At 37.3% G+C, this 12,461-nt stretch overlaps 1 protein-coding gene across 1 annotated transcript in view; it reads left to right on the top strand.

Annotated features, from left to right (window-relative positions):
• Positions 1–12,461, top strand: part of atrnl1a (attractin-like 1a) — a 326,819-nt gene that overhangs the window by 195,208 nt on the left and 119,150 nt on the right. Inside the window, exons 24-25 of the mRNA XM_073834640.1 lie at positions 712–790; positions 3,026–3,183. Of these exons, the coding sequence (XP_073690741.1) occupies positions 712–790; positions 3,026–3,183 (237 nt within the window). The remainder of the gene's footprint in view (positions 1–711; positions 791–3,025; positions 3,184–12,461) is intronic.

Genomic DNA, 12,461 nt, shown 5'->3' with positions numbered 1-12,461 from the left:
ATTTGTGTCATAAACAGACATATTTTTTTTCTGGATTCCTGCAACAAACTGGGTTCAGTTCAGGATTAGTTCACTCCAGAGTTAAAATTTCCTGATAATTTACTCACCTCTGTCACCTCTATGTCATTCATTCATGTCTTTCTTTCTTCAGTCAAAAAGACATAAAGGTTTTTGAGAAAGACCACTCTATTTTTCTCCATATAGTGGACTTCAATGGCAATTAATGGTTTAAAGGTTCAAAGTGCCGTTTTAATACAGCTTCAAAGAGCTCTACATGATCCCAGACGAGGAAAATGGTCTTACCTAGCAAAACTATGTTATTTTGTAAAAAAAATAATTAAAAATAAATGTATTTACTTTTTTACCACAAATGCTTGTTTTTTACCTGCTCTGCAATGCATGTTCACGACTTCACTCATTGCATAATCAGGTTGGAAAGGTCACATGTGATGTAGGTGTGAAAAAAACAAAAGGGTGTTTGTCTTTTGTGGTTAATAAGGATATTATTATTATTATTTTTATTTTTATTTTTTTGAAAATCACCAATCATTTCACTAGATAAGACCCTTATTCCTTGGCTGGATTGGGTAGAGCCCTTTGAAGCTGCATTGAAACTGCAATTTGGACCTTCAATTTGTTGTAAGAACTGTATTGTCACTGTACATGTACAATGAAATTCTGATGTTGTCATGTTGTTTGTTTGTTTTCCAGACCAATAAGAACCTTGACATGTCAATTAATGCATCTAACAATTTCAACCTCAACATAACATGGTCTATTGGCTCAACAGGTAAAGTATTTCATGCTATTGTATTTCTTGTAAAATTTCAGATTAAAATGGAATCCCAAAAGAAAGAATGAACAAAGTAAGTATATAGGACAGCTATGTGAATCCATTTGTCAGGGCATTCATAAAATGCTTTTGATTTCAATTAAGATAAACAGACAGTGCTCTTGCACAAGCAGATGCCTAAGTGAAGTAGTTTTTCATTTTGATGCTGTTTGAATAAACCTCTAGGACAAGCAGATATGTAAAGACGTGTTATAGATTGCCCTATAGAAGCAGATAAACCACACTCCCAACGGTCACTAGAATAGTTCAGATAGTGTTTAAGTATAAGTGTCATTATCATATGACAAGTACAAGAGCATATTTATAGAAATATTTTACACTGAGCTCAGAACAGAAATGTACACTAGGAGTGGTAAAACGAGGGCAATTTTAATTGTTTTCATACACAGTTATGATTACAGTTCCATATTTCTTGTTTTTCAGATGTAACAAGCTTGCTCGGTAACTCAGGTTGACAAAGTCATTTTTGCATTGTGATGAATTGCTAATAAGCAAAATAAATAAATTTTGTCATACTTAATAGAGCAGTCTTTGAATGGGTCAACTGGGAATACTCAATATACAGTGCCTTGCAAAAGTATTCATACCCCTTCATTTTTTTTTCACATTTTGTTTTGTTGCGGCATTGTGTTAAACTGTTTTAAATTAGGTTTTCCCCACATCAATTTACACTCCGTACACCATAATAATGACAAAGCAAAAAACAGATTTGCAAATTTTACAAATGTATTAAAAATAAAACACTGAAATAAGTACATTGCATAAGTATTCATAAACTTAACTCAGTACATAGTTGAAGCACCTTTACAGCCTCAAGTCTTTTTGGGTATGATGTGACAAGCTTTGCACATCTGCATTTGGCAATTATCTGCCATTCTTTGCCTCACCTTTTCACCTCTCAAGCACTGTCAGCTTGGATGGGGGCTGGCAGACATTTTTTAGAGTCCTATGCTGCGTCTGAAATCGCATACTTCCCTACTATATAGAACGCGAAAAAACAGTATGTGAGGCGAGTAGTATGTCCGAATTCATAGAATTCGAAATACAGTAGGCGAGAAGTACCCGGATGACCTACTGCTTCCGCCCGAATTCTGCAGTACGCATACCATGGACACTTAAGGTTCCAGGAGAGGAGTTGTTATTCGAAAAAATGGCGGAAAGTGGAGACGCGGCGGATGTAGTACGTCCGAATTCCAGTCATACTACCCATATTCATACTATATAGAACGTACTGTTTTAACAGTCATGAAGTACGTTTGAATTTAAATGTAGTACCTACTGAAGCAGTATGCGATTTCGGACGCAGCACTAATTGTTCCAATCGTCTTCCAGTATGGACAATGGAGGCTACATGCTTCTGTGAACCTTCAATGCAGCAGATTTTTTTCTGAACTCTTTCCTAGATCATTGCCTTAACGCAAGTCTGTCACTGAGCTCTACAGGCAGTTCTCTTGACCTCAGGACTTGGTTTTTGCTCTGATATGCATTTTCAGCTGTTAGACCTTTTCTGAGAGGTGTGTGCCTTTCTAAATCATACTCATTCAAATGAATTTGCCACAGTTTAACTCCACTCGAAGTGTAGTAATATCTAGAAGCAATATAAATGCTCCTGAGCTAAATTTTGAGTGTCCCAGAAAAGGGTATGAATACTTATGCAACGGGATCTTTTCAGTTTTTTATTTGTAATAAATTTGCAAAGTTGTTACAAACCTGTTTTGTGCTTTGTCATTATGGTGTATGAGATGTAGATTGATGTGGAAAAAAGTAATTTAAAGCAGTTTAACATAATGCTGCAACAAAACAAAATGTGAAAAAAATGAATACTTTTGCAAGGCACTGTAGATGGGCTAATGTTTATCTTTATTTGTGGTTTCAGATTTACTATATTATGGTAGACAATGTGTTCACTATTAACCATTAAATCTGTTCTAACATTTGAAAAAGCAGCAAGAAACTTGAAGTTTTTAGGCTTTTTGTCATGGTGCTTTCACTATTGATCCTGTTAGTATTCAAGTACAGTTCCTTACAATGGCTTTATTCAGATGCATTATTCAGATGTTGAAGGGTTGATTAGAATGTTATGCCATATTTAATCTTGCAGAGGGTTTTGTATGCAGGCGTTGTTGTTGGCTGACGTGCACTTTGCTGACGCTGTGTTATGTGTCCCTGCAGCGGGTACGATCTCCGGGGAGGAATTCCCCATAGTGTCCAAGACTAACATCAAAGAATACAGAGACAGCTTCTCCTGTGAGACATTCTCCTTCCTGGCAAATCCCAACATCACTTTCCATGTTTATGTCAGCAACTTTTCATGGCCAATCAAAATACAGGTAAGATCAGCTGCCAGGTGTGCATTTAATTTAGTTCAGTCCAAAACAGTCTTTTCTTATTTACAAGATAATGTAAACACCTGGAAAATAGGTGATACAGAGGCTTCTAATATTCATAGAACTTTTCAATAATCTATAGTTGAATCAAAACGTATATAATTTGTTGGCTTATAACAAGTTTAGTTCAGCTCCATCCCTCAGTTTGAGAATGCTTTTCTTGAAGCTAATATGACATCTTGTTATATGCCAATCTGTTGACAGATGAGCTTTTTGTTTTGATATATTATATATGGTAAATGATAAAGTCATAAAATGATTACATTTTTGTTCAGATTTTCTGACATTGTTCAAAACAGCATCATGATCATCAATACCTTCATCACAGCAGACCGCCACAACAAATTACTGTAAATATCATCCATGAAATTTGTTTTTGATTTCAAGTCAGGCTCTCTAAGCCCTCATATCTAAACAGGGCAGCGAGCATAAACCATTATGAAGTGTGTTATGCAAAAATAATATGTTTAATGATCCATGAGTCCGCTTTGTGCTCATCAATTATTTTCGAGTGCTTTAGAAAAGCACTGACAGACTGTACAAAATATCTTCATTCTCTCAGTGTTCTCATTTATGAACTGAAGAAGACTATTTTAAATAATCGTGTTTTTAATGTCCATTGCATTCTGAGTTTAGATAATCCTGAGAAATCTGGTTTGCCTCAAAAAAACTTCATATTTTTGAGGTCATGTTGTTATTGTCTGTGTGAGATAAAAAAAGAGGGTTTGTGTCAATAAACTGATGTGCCTTTTCACAGCCTGACAGTATCAGTGAATTTCAGGCCTGCAAAAGACATTAGTAAATTCTTTAAAGGTCATGACAATGCCTATTTTAAACAGACATATTTCTAATTCTGAAATATTCTATATTGCATTAGATTTTATTATGAATGACATGAAATGGAAGTACACTGCTGTTCAAAAGTTTGGGGTCTGTACTTTTTTATACTTTTAATAGAAGTTTCTTATGCTCACCATTTATTTTTATCAAAAATACAGTGAAAACACTAATATTATGAAATATCATTACAAAAAAAAAAAAAATTAAAATTAAAATGTCTATTCCTGTGATGGTAAAAATACTCAAAATACAGTCTTCAGAGGCACATTATCCTTCAGAAAACATTCCAATATGCTGATTTGCTGCTTATTATCATTGAAAACAGTTGTTAATATTTTTGTGAAAACCATAATTCATTTTTCATGATTACTTTGTTGAATAGGAAGTAGGGTTGTCACGATTTATCGATTCAATTCAAGTACTCGAATTCCTTGACTACAATTTGCCTGTGTTGAGTAACCAGCAAAATACCAGTAAATAACAGTAACAGTAAATATATGTGATACAGGTTTAATATGTGCGCTTTAATTATTTATGAGTGTGTAGGTTATGTCCGTAAATGCTGCTCCCAACAAACATTTATCATTTACGTTTGTGAAGTGTATCAAACTCCATCTCTGCATATCGCTGTGAGTTTGGGTTTATTGTAAAGTTCATCTGGAAACATTTAATCAGATTTGTAAGGTAAATCATTCTAAACCTATGCAAACACAGGATAATACATCAGTATCTTTCTCAATATGCTAATTGTTAATCGCAATTTCGAAATAAAAGCTCAAATCTCACTCTGAGTTCACACATTTTGATGTCCAAATATTCAAGAAATTTCAGTAGCTGTAGCTTTTCTGTCATAAAGAAATGGCCCAATATTAGACATTAAGTGGATATTTGAATCAAATATTGTTTAGCCAATATTAAAAGTCCATTGTTCACTTTGGTCTATTTTTATAACCACAAAAAATGTATGATAATAATTTGATTACTCGATTAATTGTGCGAATAATCGATTGGTTACTCAATTTCCAAAATAATTGTTAGTGACAGCCCTAATGAAAAGTTAAAAAAACAGCATTTATTTGAAATGTTTTTGATAAATTTAATGCTTCTTTGCTGGATAAAGGTATTAAAATTCTAACCGACCCTTAAACATTTAAATGGTATATCCGTCAAAAAGTTTACCCTACTTTTCCATTCCCACTCTACTTTAGATATTAAATGTGAACATTTTGGACAGAACAGGTGGTGCTGCATGTAATCGGGCCGCTGAGTAAGCCAACAAAGTCATCCGTCTTCCCAGCAACCCTCAGTCAGATCCTACTGTGCCCTGTGTGAGAGTGCAACTGCACTGTGGCCTGTTAGTATCAGCCGTGTATTGATTGTGGCTGTGAATCATTCCCATTAAAGCAGTTTTACCTTAGCCACATATAGATGAGATAGTAACACGAGCCCTTAATTGTTCTCATCAGGAGTCCAGTACCACAGTCATCTATAGACTGATCTAAGTAACCTGAGAAGAACAGCTTCTCCGGTGCTGACCTTCATCGCATCTGATGGACATCCAGTCAAACTGCTTTCAAAATAAAATCATCTATCCCTCCGATTTATTGCCCTATTTGGTGCATAAAGAGAAAATAATATTTCCTCCTGCCAGCTGCAGTGAGAGATGTTGCATCTTCCTTTTAAATGACTCTTTTATCGACTAGAGAAAGAGATGAAACTGCTGCCGCTCTCAGCTAGAGCACAGTGTCTTTCTGTGTTTGCTTATGAAAAGCTCATTTTGTTCATACAAAGTCATACTGAAAGATTGACACAACGACTAATGCTCTGAATGTGTTTTCTATTACTGTCTCTGTGCCTCGTGGCCCATGTGGGCTTACGCCTGTCAGTAAAGGTTACGTGTGGTCGCGAGCATCTAATACAACAGAGTATTTTATGTGGTCTCATACTTCATGTGGGTTAATCGTGTGGGTCAAGGCTGTAGCGACCTGTCCACAGGCTATGCGCAGAGACACACGCAGGAAGAAGCGAATGTGAGAGATGTGTCGCTGTCGGCCCTGTGGCTGAAGAGAGCTGCTGACATACGAGTGATTGCTATCACAGTTGGAGTTGTGCGCTGCATTCATCACCCTCAGTCTTCATTTTTCTGCTGCCTGCAGTCACTCTGTTGCAGTCACTCACTCCTTTTCCACTCTCTTTATCTCTTTCATGTCAGACTCTAGCAGAGATTCTCCATTTATAACATCTTACCCCATGTTCAGTCTGAGAGAGTTGATCGCATCCAGTTGAATCAAACAAGCAGATGCATAAATACGTAGTCTCGGTTCTTTTTTAATACTTTAAAGGTGACATATCATGAAAATCTGACTTTTCCATGCTATGAATGGGTCCCCAGTGCATCTCCCAACACAGAAACTGAGAAAAAGGACAACCCAGTAACTTTGTTTTGGTAAGCGTTTCTCTGCAAGCATGTAAAAAAATGAGCGTGTCAGATTTGGCCCCCCTCCCCCCGTGACTTAGAAAGGGGATTTAATTATAATATTGCCGCCCCTTAAGTGCCACCATTGTTTTTGCAAGCGACGCCATGGCAAAAGTTCAAGCAAAGCATGCTAACTGTTCTGTTGTTGGCGGCACAAATAAACACAAAACACTATTTAGAGTCCCACCCTCATTGATTTATTTACTGTATATTATGCTGCTGCAACACATATTCTTTCACAGCTGTTTACTTTCACAGACATAAACAACTGTTTTTGTAACTCTTGTGTTTTTAACAAACTTTTAAGCATAAACAGTTTAAGCGCAATAAGACATGAAAGAGAACTTAGTTTAGTAATCATTTGCCGCATGACAGTCGCTTTACATCAGAAGTTTAAACTGATATGGCTTTAAAATGCATTATTTCAGCATGATAGATATGATAATCAAGACCAAACAGATGTTTTTTTTGGCAGAGTATCTGAGCTACAAGCTTGAAAGGCACAGCCTTTTTCTGGAAAAGTGCGGGAGCAGCAGTTTATTTGCTTTTAAAAAGACATGCACAAAAACAGCGTGTTTTTGCTTTCACTCAAAACAGGCATTTTCAAAATAATACAGTTGAGGTCAAAAGTTCACACCCCCCTTTCAGAATCCGCAAATTATTTGGTTTTCCAGGATTTTTGGGTATTTGAACCCTTTACAACAGTGACTGAGACCCATCTTTTCACAATAAGGACAACTCAGGGACTCATATGCAACTATTACAGAAGGTTCAACTACAACACTCACTGATGCTCCAGAAGGAAAAAAACATGCATTAAGAGCCTGGGGGTGATAACTTTTTGAATTTGAAGATCAGGATAAATTTAACTTATTTTGTCTTCTGTGAAACATGTAACTATCTTCTGTAGCCTCTGAAGGGCAATACTAAATTAAAAAATATGATATTTAGGCAAAATAAGAAAATCTTCATTCTGTTCAAAAGTTTTCATCCCCCGGCTCCTAATGCATGTTTTTTTTTTCTTCTGGAGCATCAGTGAGCATTTGAACCTTCTGTAATAGTTACATATGAGTCCTTCGGTTGTCCTCAGTGTGAAAAGATGGATCTCAAAAGCATACAGTCATTGTTGGAAAGGCTTCAAATACACAAAAATGCTGAAAAGCCAAAGAATTTGTGGGACCTCAAGGATTTTTCTGAAGAACAGCAGGCAGTTTAACTGTTCTGGACAAACAAGGGACTCATGAATTCTTAAACGGGGGTCATTTCTATAAATTCAACTAGTATTTTCTCTTGTGGACTATATGTAAACATCTTTTATGTGAAATATCTTATTCATGACAGTAACATGCATTTTGTATGCTCCCTCTTATTTTGGTAAAATAATTTACATTTTGCATATTCTGAAAGGGGGGTGTAAACTCCTGAGACTTTTATTACATCTTGAAAAAAAGGGGCATAATAGGTCTCCTTTAAGAGAGTGAGATAAGAGTAAAAATCTATGTATTTTATAATATTCACACACACATTTCACATGTGACATCCTCACATATTTTTGAACCCAGTAATTACAAACCATTTTTAATAAACAATACATTATGTATTAACTACTAAAAATAAGATTAATCACATATTCCTAGTTTGTTTACACACGTGTTTTTGTCCTAATGTTTGCTATTATTTGTATCTCTTCCTATTAATCATACTTCTGTGCTCATGGTTTACCATTACCTGGTTATCAGGTTTAATCCAGATCAAATAAGTCCGGTCCTTCAGACTCATTAATGAGTAACAGTAGGAGAATCAGGATAGTCATGTGCAAAGGAGGCTACTCATCTTGGGAAAGGCTACCCCAGTGATGAAAGCATTTCCTGCCCTCGTTCTGCTCCCCAGGGTTATCGCCCCAGTCTCAGGATGACATCAGCTTAGAGCTCAGGGCTGGTTAGGGGGCAGAGCATGGGGGGATTTGTCCATCCTACCGGAACAGACTTATATTTAGTTTGTCACTGTGGTCCTGTACCTCACCCCTCCGGTATTTTTTAGACCACATCCACAACAGGCTGCTCTACTCACCCCTTTTTTATACATTCATTTATTTTTTTAAATGAGGAATTAGTACTTGCAAATGAACACAGTTTGCATCAAAACAGATTGTGTGCTGAATTTTAGTATCTTGTTTTGTGCAAGTTTTAATCACCCATTAATCAAATTTAATGTTGTTCAGAGGAAGGGTAGTGACATTACTGTCATTTATTGCCAATAATTGGATTATGCCAGTGGCTGAACATATGATAGCATATGAAACCATAAAGATGATTGTTGCTGTTTATATAATCATTATGCATGAGTGTGTTTTGCCACATCAGTGTCAATATCATCTTAAAGGGAAATATTAAGACTTGTATGGCTTAATATAACGTAAATGACGTCTCTTACTGAAGCACTAGAAAGCCTATGGAAAATTAACTATATTTCATACACATATTGGACTATGGAGGGCGCTGTTATTTCTAGGGCTGTAATCAACCAAAGAAAATCTTGGTCGACTGAAGTCCAGAAACTTTCGACTAAAAGTCGACTAAAAATGACGTTGTGGAGGGAAAAAAACGTACATTACATTAATTAGATACCTACTGTACCTACTGTACTTGGTAGCCTTGTTGTCTGCCTAAATTAATTATAAATAAACATAAAAAACTTTTTGCAGTATATTTAAGCGTTTTTTACCTAATTATTTTGCATTGAAATGAGTCTGACACGCAAGTCTGTCGTCTCTGACAGCGGTGCATCACGTGCACCTGCGCAATATCATAGCCTGTGATTTCTGAAAACAGTACTATGTTGTCAACTAGTGATATCACAAGAACTTTTGAGGAATGTGCAACATAATTTAGAAAATTATTTTAGTCATATGTTATAAGTATAACTGTCAGACACTATCATTTCAGCCGCTCTGCGCAGCTCGCACAGAGCGAGGCTGAACATTAGAGCTCAGCTACGCGGCTGAGACACGAATAGACTTAACAATTCCTTCCGTGATATTATTTTTCCGTTTGGATGAGGGGCCGTTCACATGTCGCGCCTAAAAACGCGTGGAAAAAACGCTAGGCGCGATGCTTTCTTCCTAATGTCAACAAAGCGCTCGGGCGCTTGCTCTCCGGAAGCGTCTGCCGTTTCTAAGCAACCATCAGCTGCGCTCTAGCTCCAAGCCTATATGCGTCTCATGCATTGTTGCTTCTATTTGCGTCAAAATAATGGAGGCTTGACAAATCATAAAGTTCAGAAAATCCTTGGACCACAATGATGAGCTGTTTCTGCTGAGGTTTCAATGTAACGGAAAAACGTGAGGATGCTGATGAAGCGGAAAAACGAGCGCGTCGCACCGCGTGCGCGTCGCGACCACGTCGCTTCCATTATGCGCGCGCAAGACGCGCATCTACATTTGAAATAACGAACTTGATCGCGCAAAAGACGCTACATGTGAACGGCCCCAAAAGCCTACTTATCTGTCTCTCTTCTCCAGCGGGTTGGGCTAATCCAAAAAAGTGAAAACAATGGGGGTGTTCTGAAAACAGACTGTTCCCTGTGAAACAGGGGTGCTCTGAAAACACCCCCATTAGCAATTAGTGCTTTCCACCTGATGAAATAAGCACGGCCAAACTGATGAAATGAGCGCGGCAAAAAATCGACCAATCAGAATTTTGGTCGAACCAGACCATATCGACCAATTAATCGACTAATCGACTGGGACGTTACAGCCCTAGTTATTTCCATGATGTGAAATGGTTGCACTCAACAAGCTACTGACGCTTTTCACTGCTTTTCCTAGTGATAAGAGGAAGAGAAAAGAATGGGAAGAATGAATGAATACAATTTTCTAAAGACCAGTGTCTTTGTTCTCTGCACTTTAGCCCTGATGCCTTTGAGGCTTTTAGTAGACCACAGCTTACAAATGGCAGAGACAAGAAACGCTTAATGCCATCATGGCAGGATGTAAACATGCCGACGCTTGTCATGATGATGCAGCCACTAAAGGAGTTTCTCAGCATGGATTTCACTTGATATCTGGGGATGATTAGACTCCTTGTGTGGAAAAATCTGTGATACGGCGTTTGGATTATATCCATCGGCACCTATCAGTTCTTTCAGTAGCTGTGGTCATCGTATCAGTATTTTATTTTCCAAGTTGTGTTGCGGTAAAAATAGCAACAGGTAGCGCCAGTAGCTCACTAAGTGCAACCATTTGACATCATCGAAATAATGGCGCCCCCATAGTTCAAAATATGTATAAATCGATGTGGATTTTTTAAAATAATGTAAATCTTTCATGGGTTTTCTACTACATATTTTGCTTAGAGACATAATTGATGTTATATTAAGCCATACAAGTCTTAATACCTGAGGTTCCCTTTAAAGGAACAGTACACAATGTAGTGTTTTAACTATGGATAGCTTTCTGTGTTGTGTGACCATTTTGTCGCAGCCGTTCTAGACCGAGGAATGGAGGGTGATTTGATTTTCTCTACACACACGTCGCTTATTTTCCCCAGTCTGGTGGACATCATTAAATAGAATGCCTTTGGTAATCTCATTTCTGACAGACAGTTTGCGGTCTACCTCAGCTTCTGTCCATCTCGGACATCTGAGCGAGTCTCTTTGGATAAAGGGAAAATTGAAACGGTTAGCCAGAAACACAGTGGTGCCATATCTGTTGATAGCTTTATCACAGCAGATTGGCTTTCATGGGGTTGAAAGAGGATAGGTAAAGCTAAGTGCTCAGTGCTCCTGAATACGAGAAGGCCATGACAGCAGAGATTACTTCATATGCTGTGTCTGTTTTCACTCGGTCTCTCATTCATATTACCTATGTAGTGAACGCTACATAGTTTCTTTTGTGAGAAGGAATGGGAAGAAATGAGCAAAACTGGCACTGATGTGAATATTGAGACAATAGCTGTCACATATTTACTTTATTTTACTTGTACATTAGTTTGTTAATAATAGTAGATTTTGCATCACACTTTTTCTGTACAGATTAAAAAAAAAGGATTTATAATACTTTTTAGCTTTTTGCTTCAGCAGTAGTGTTAATTCAATATAAACCACAGATGCAAGGTCATAGATCATCAAAACTCGACGTTGTGGCTTGATTTGATGCCAGATGTATATTGTGAGTCTGTATGATTTAGCATCATGTCATACAAGGATACGATTAGTTAGTTCCACCTCAAATGATATAGGTGAGCCACATCTCTGCATGTGACTGATTATAAATATGAAGCTAATTTGAATATTGTAGGTATGCATAATATTCGACTAATATCTTACTGCAGTCATTAGATTCTGTCGTGAATATGATAATGTACCATCTGTGGATCTTCATGCTCTCTCTCTCTCTCTCTCTCTCCCTGTTGCTCTGCTATCTCATTGTCCCATACGTCAAGTTCAAACAGTCAGATATCATATTCATAAACCTTTTATAACTCTTTTAATATTCCTGGGAAAGATAGAGGAGCATCTATTTTTACCCTTTCCCATGCACTCAACCACAAACAAACTTTTTCCCCCCCTTCGTTGTAACAGCATGTTGTTCACTGACCAGTGCTGAGGTTAGCAGTGTCCTCTCCTCATCCCAGCTTTTGATATTCTCCTCAGAGAATTGTTGTATTTGCCTTTAACAGCTCCCTGTGCTTTTATGTACAGGCCTCACAGACCCTCTGATTCACCCTATTTCTATTCTCCCTTAGAGTTCTTGGTCCTCAAAGGTGGTATTGAACTTTAAAAAGCACATGCACTCAATAATCACTTAGCCTCTGATCTGTGTATAATTATGTGTAGAGGCGGACACTTTTAGACTTACACTGAAATGCTTCTCATGAGCTCTACTGTCAGATCACTCCAGATGGTC

Source organism: Garra rufa, chromosome 2 (genome assembly GCF_049309525.1).
Source record: "Garra rufa chromosome 2, GarRuf1.0, whole genome shotgun sequence".
Taxonomy (NCBI): domain Eukaryota; kingdom Metazoa; phylum Chordata; class Actinopteri; order Cypriniformes; family Cyprinidae; genus Garra; species Garra rufa.
This window is presented reverse-complemented; position numbering and strand designations above follow the sequence as displayed.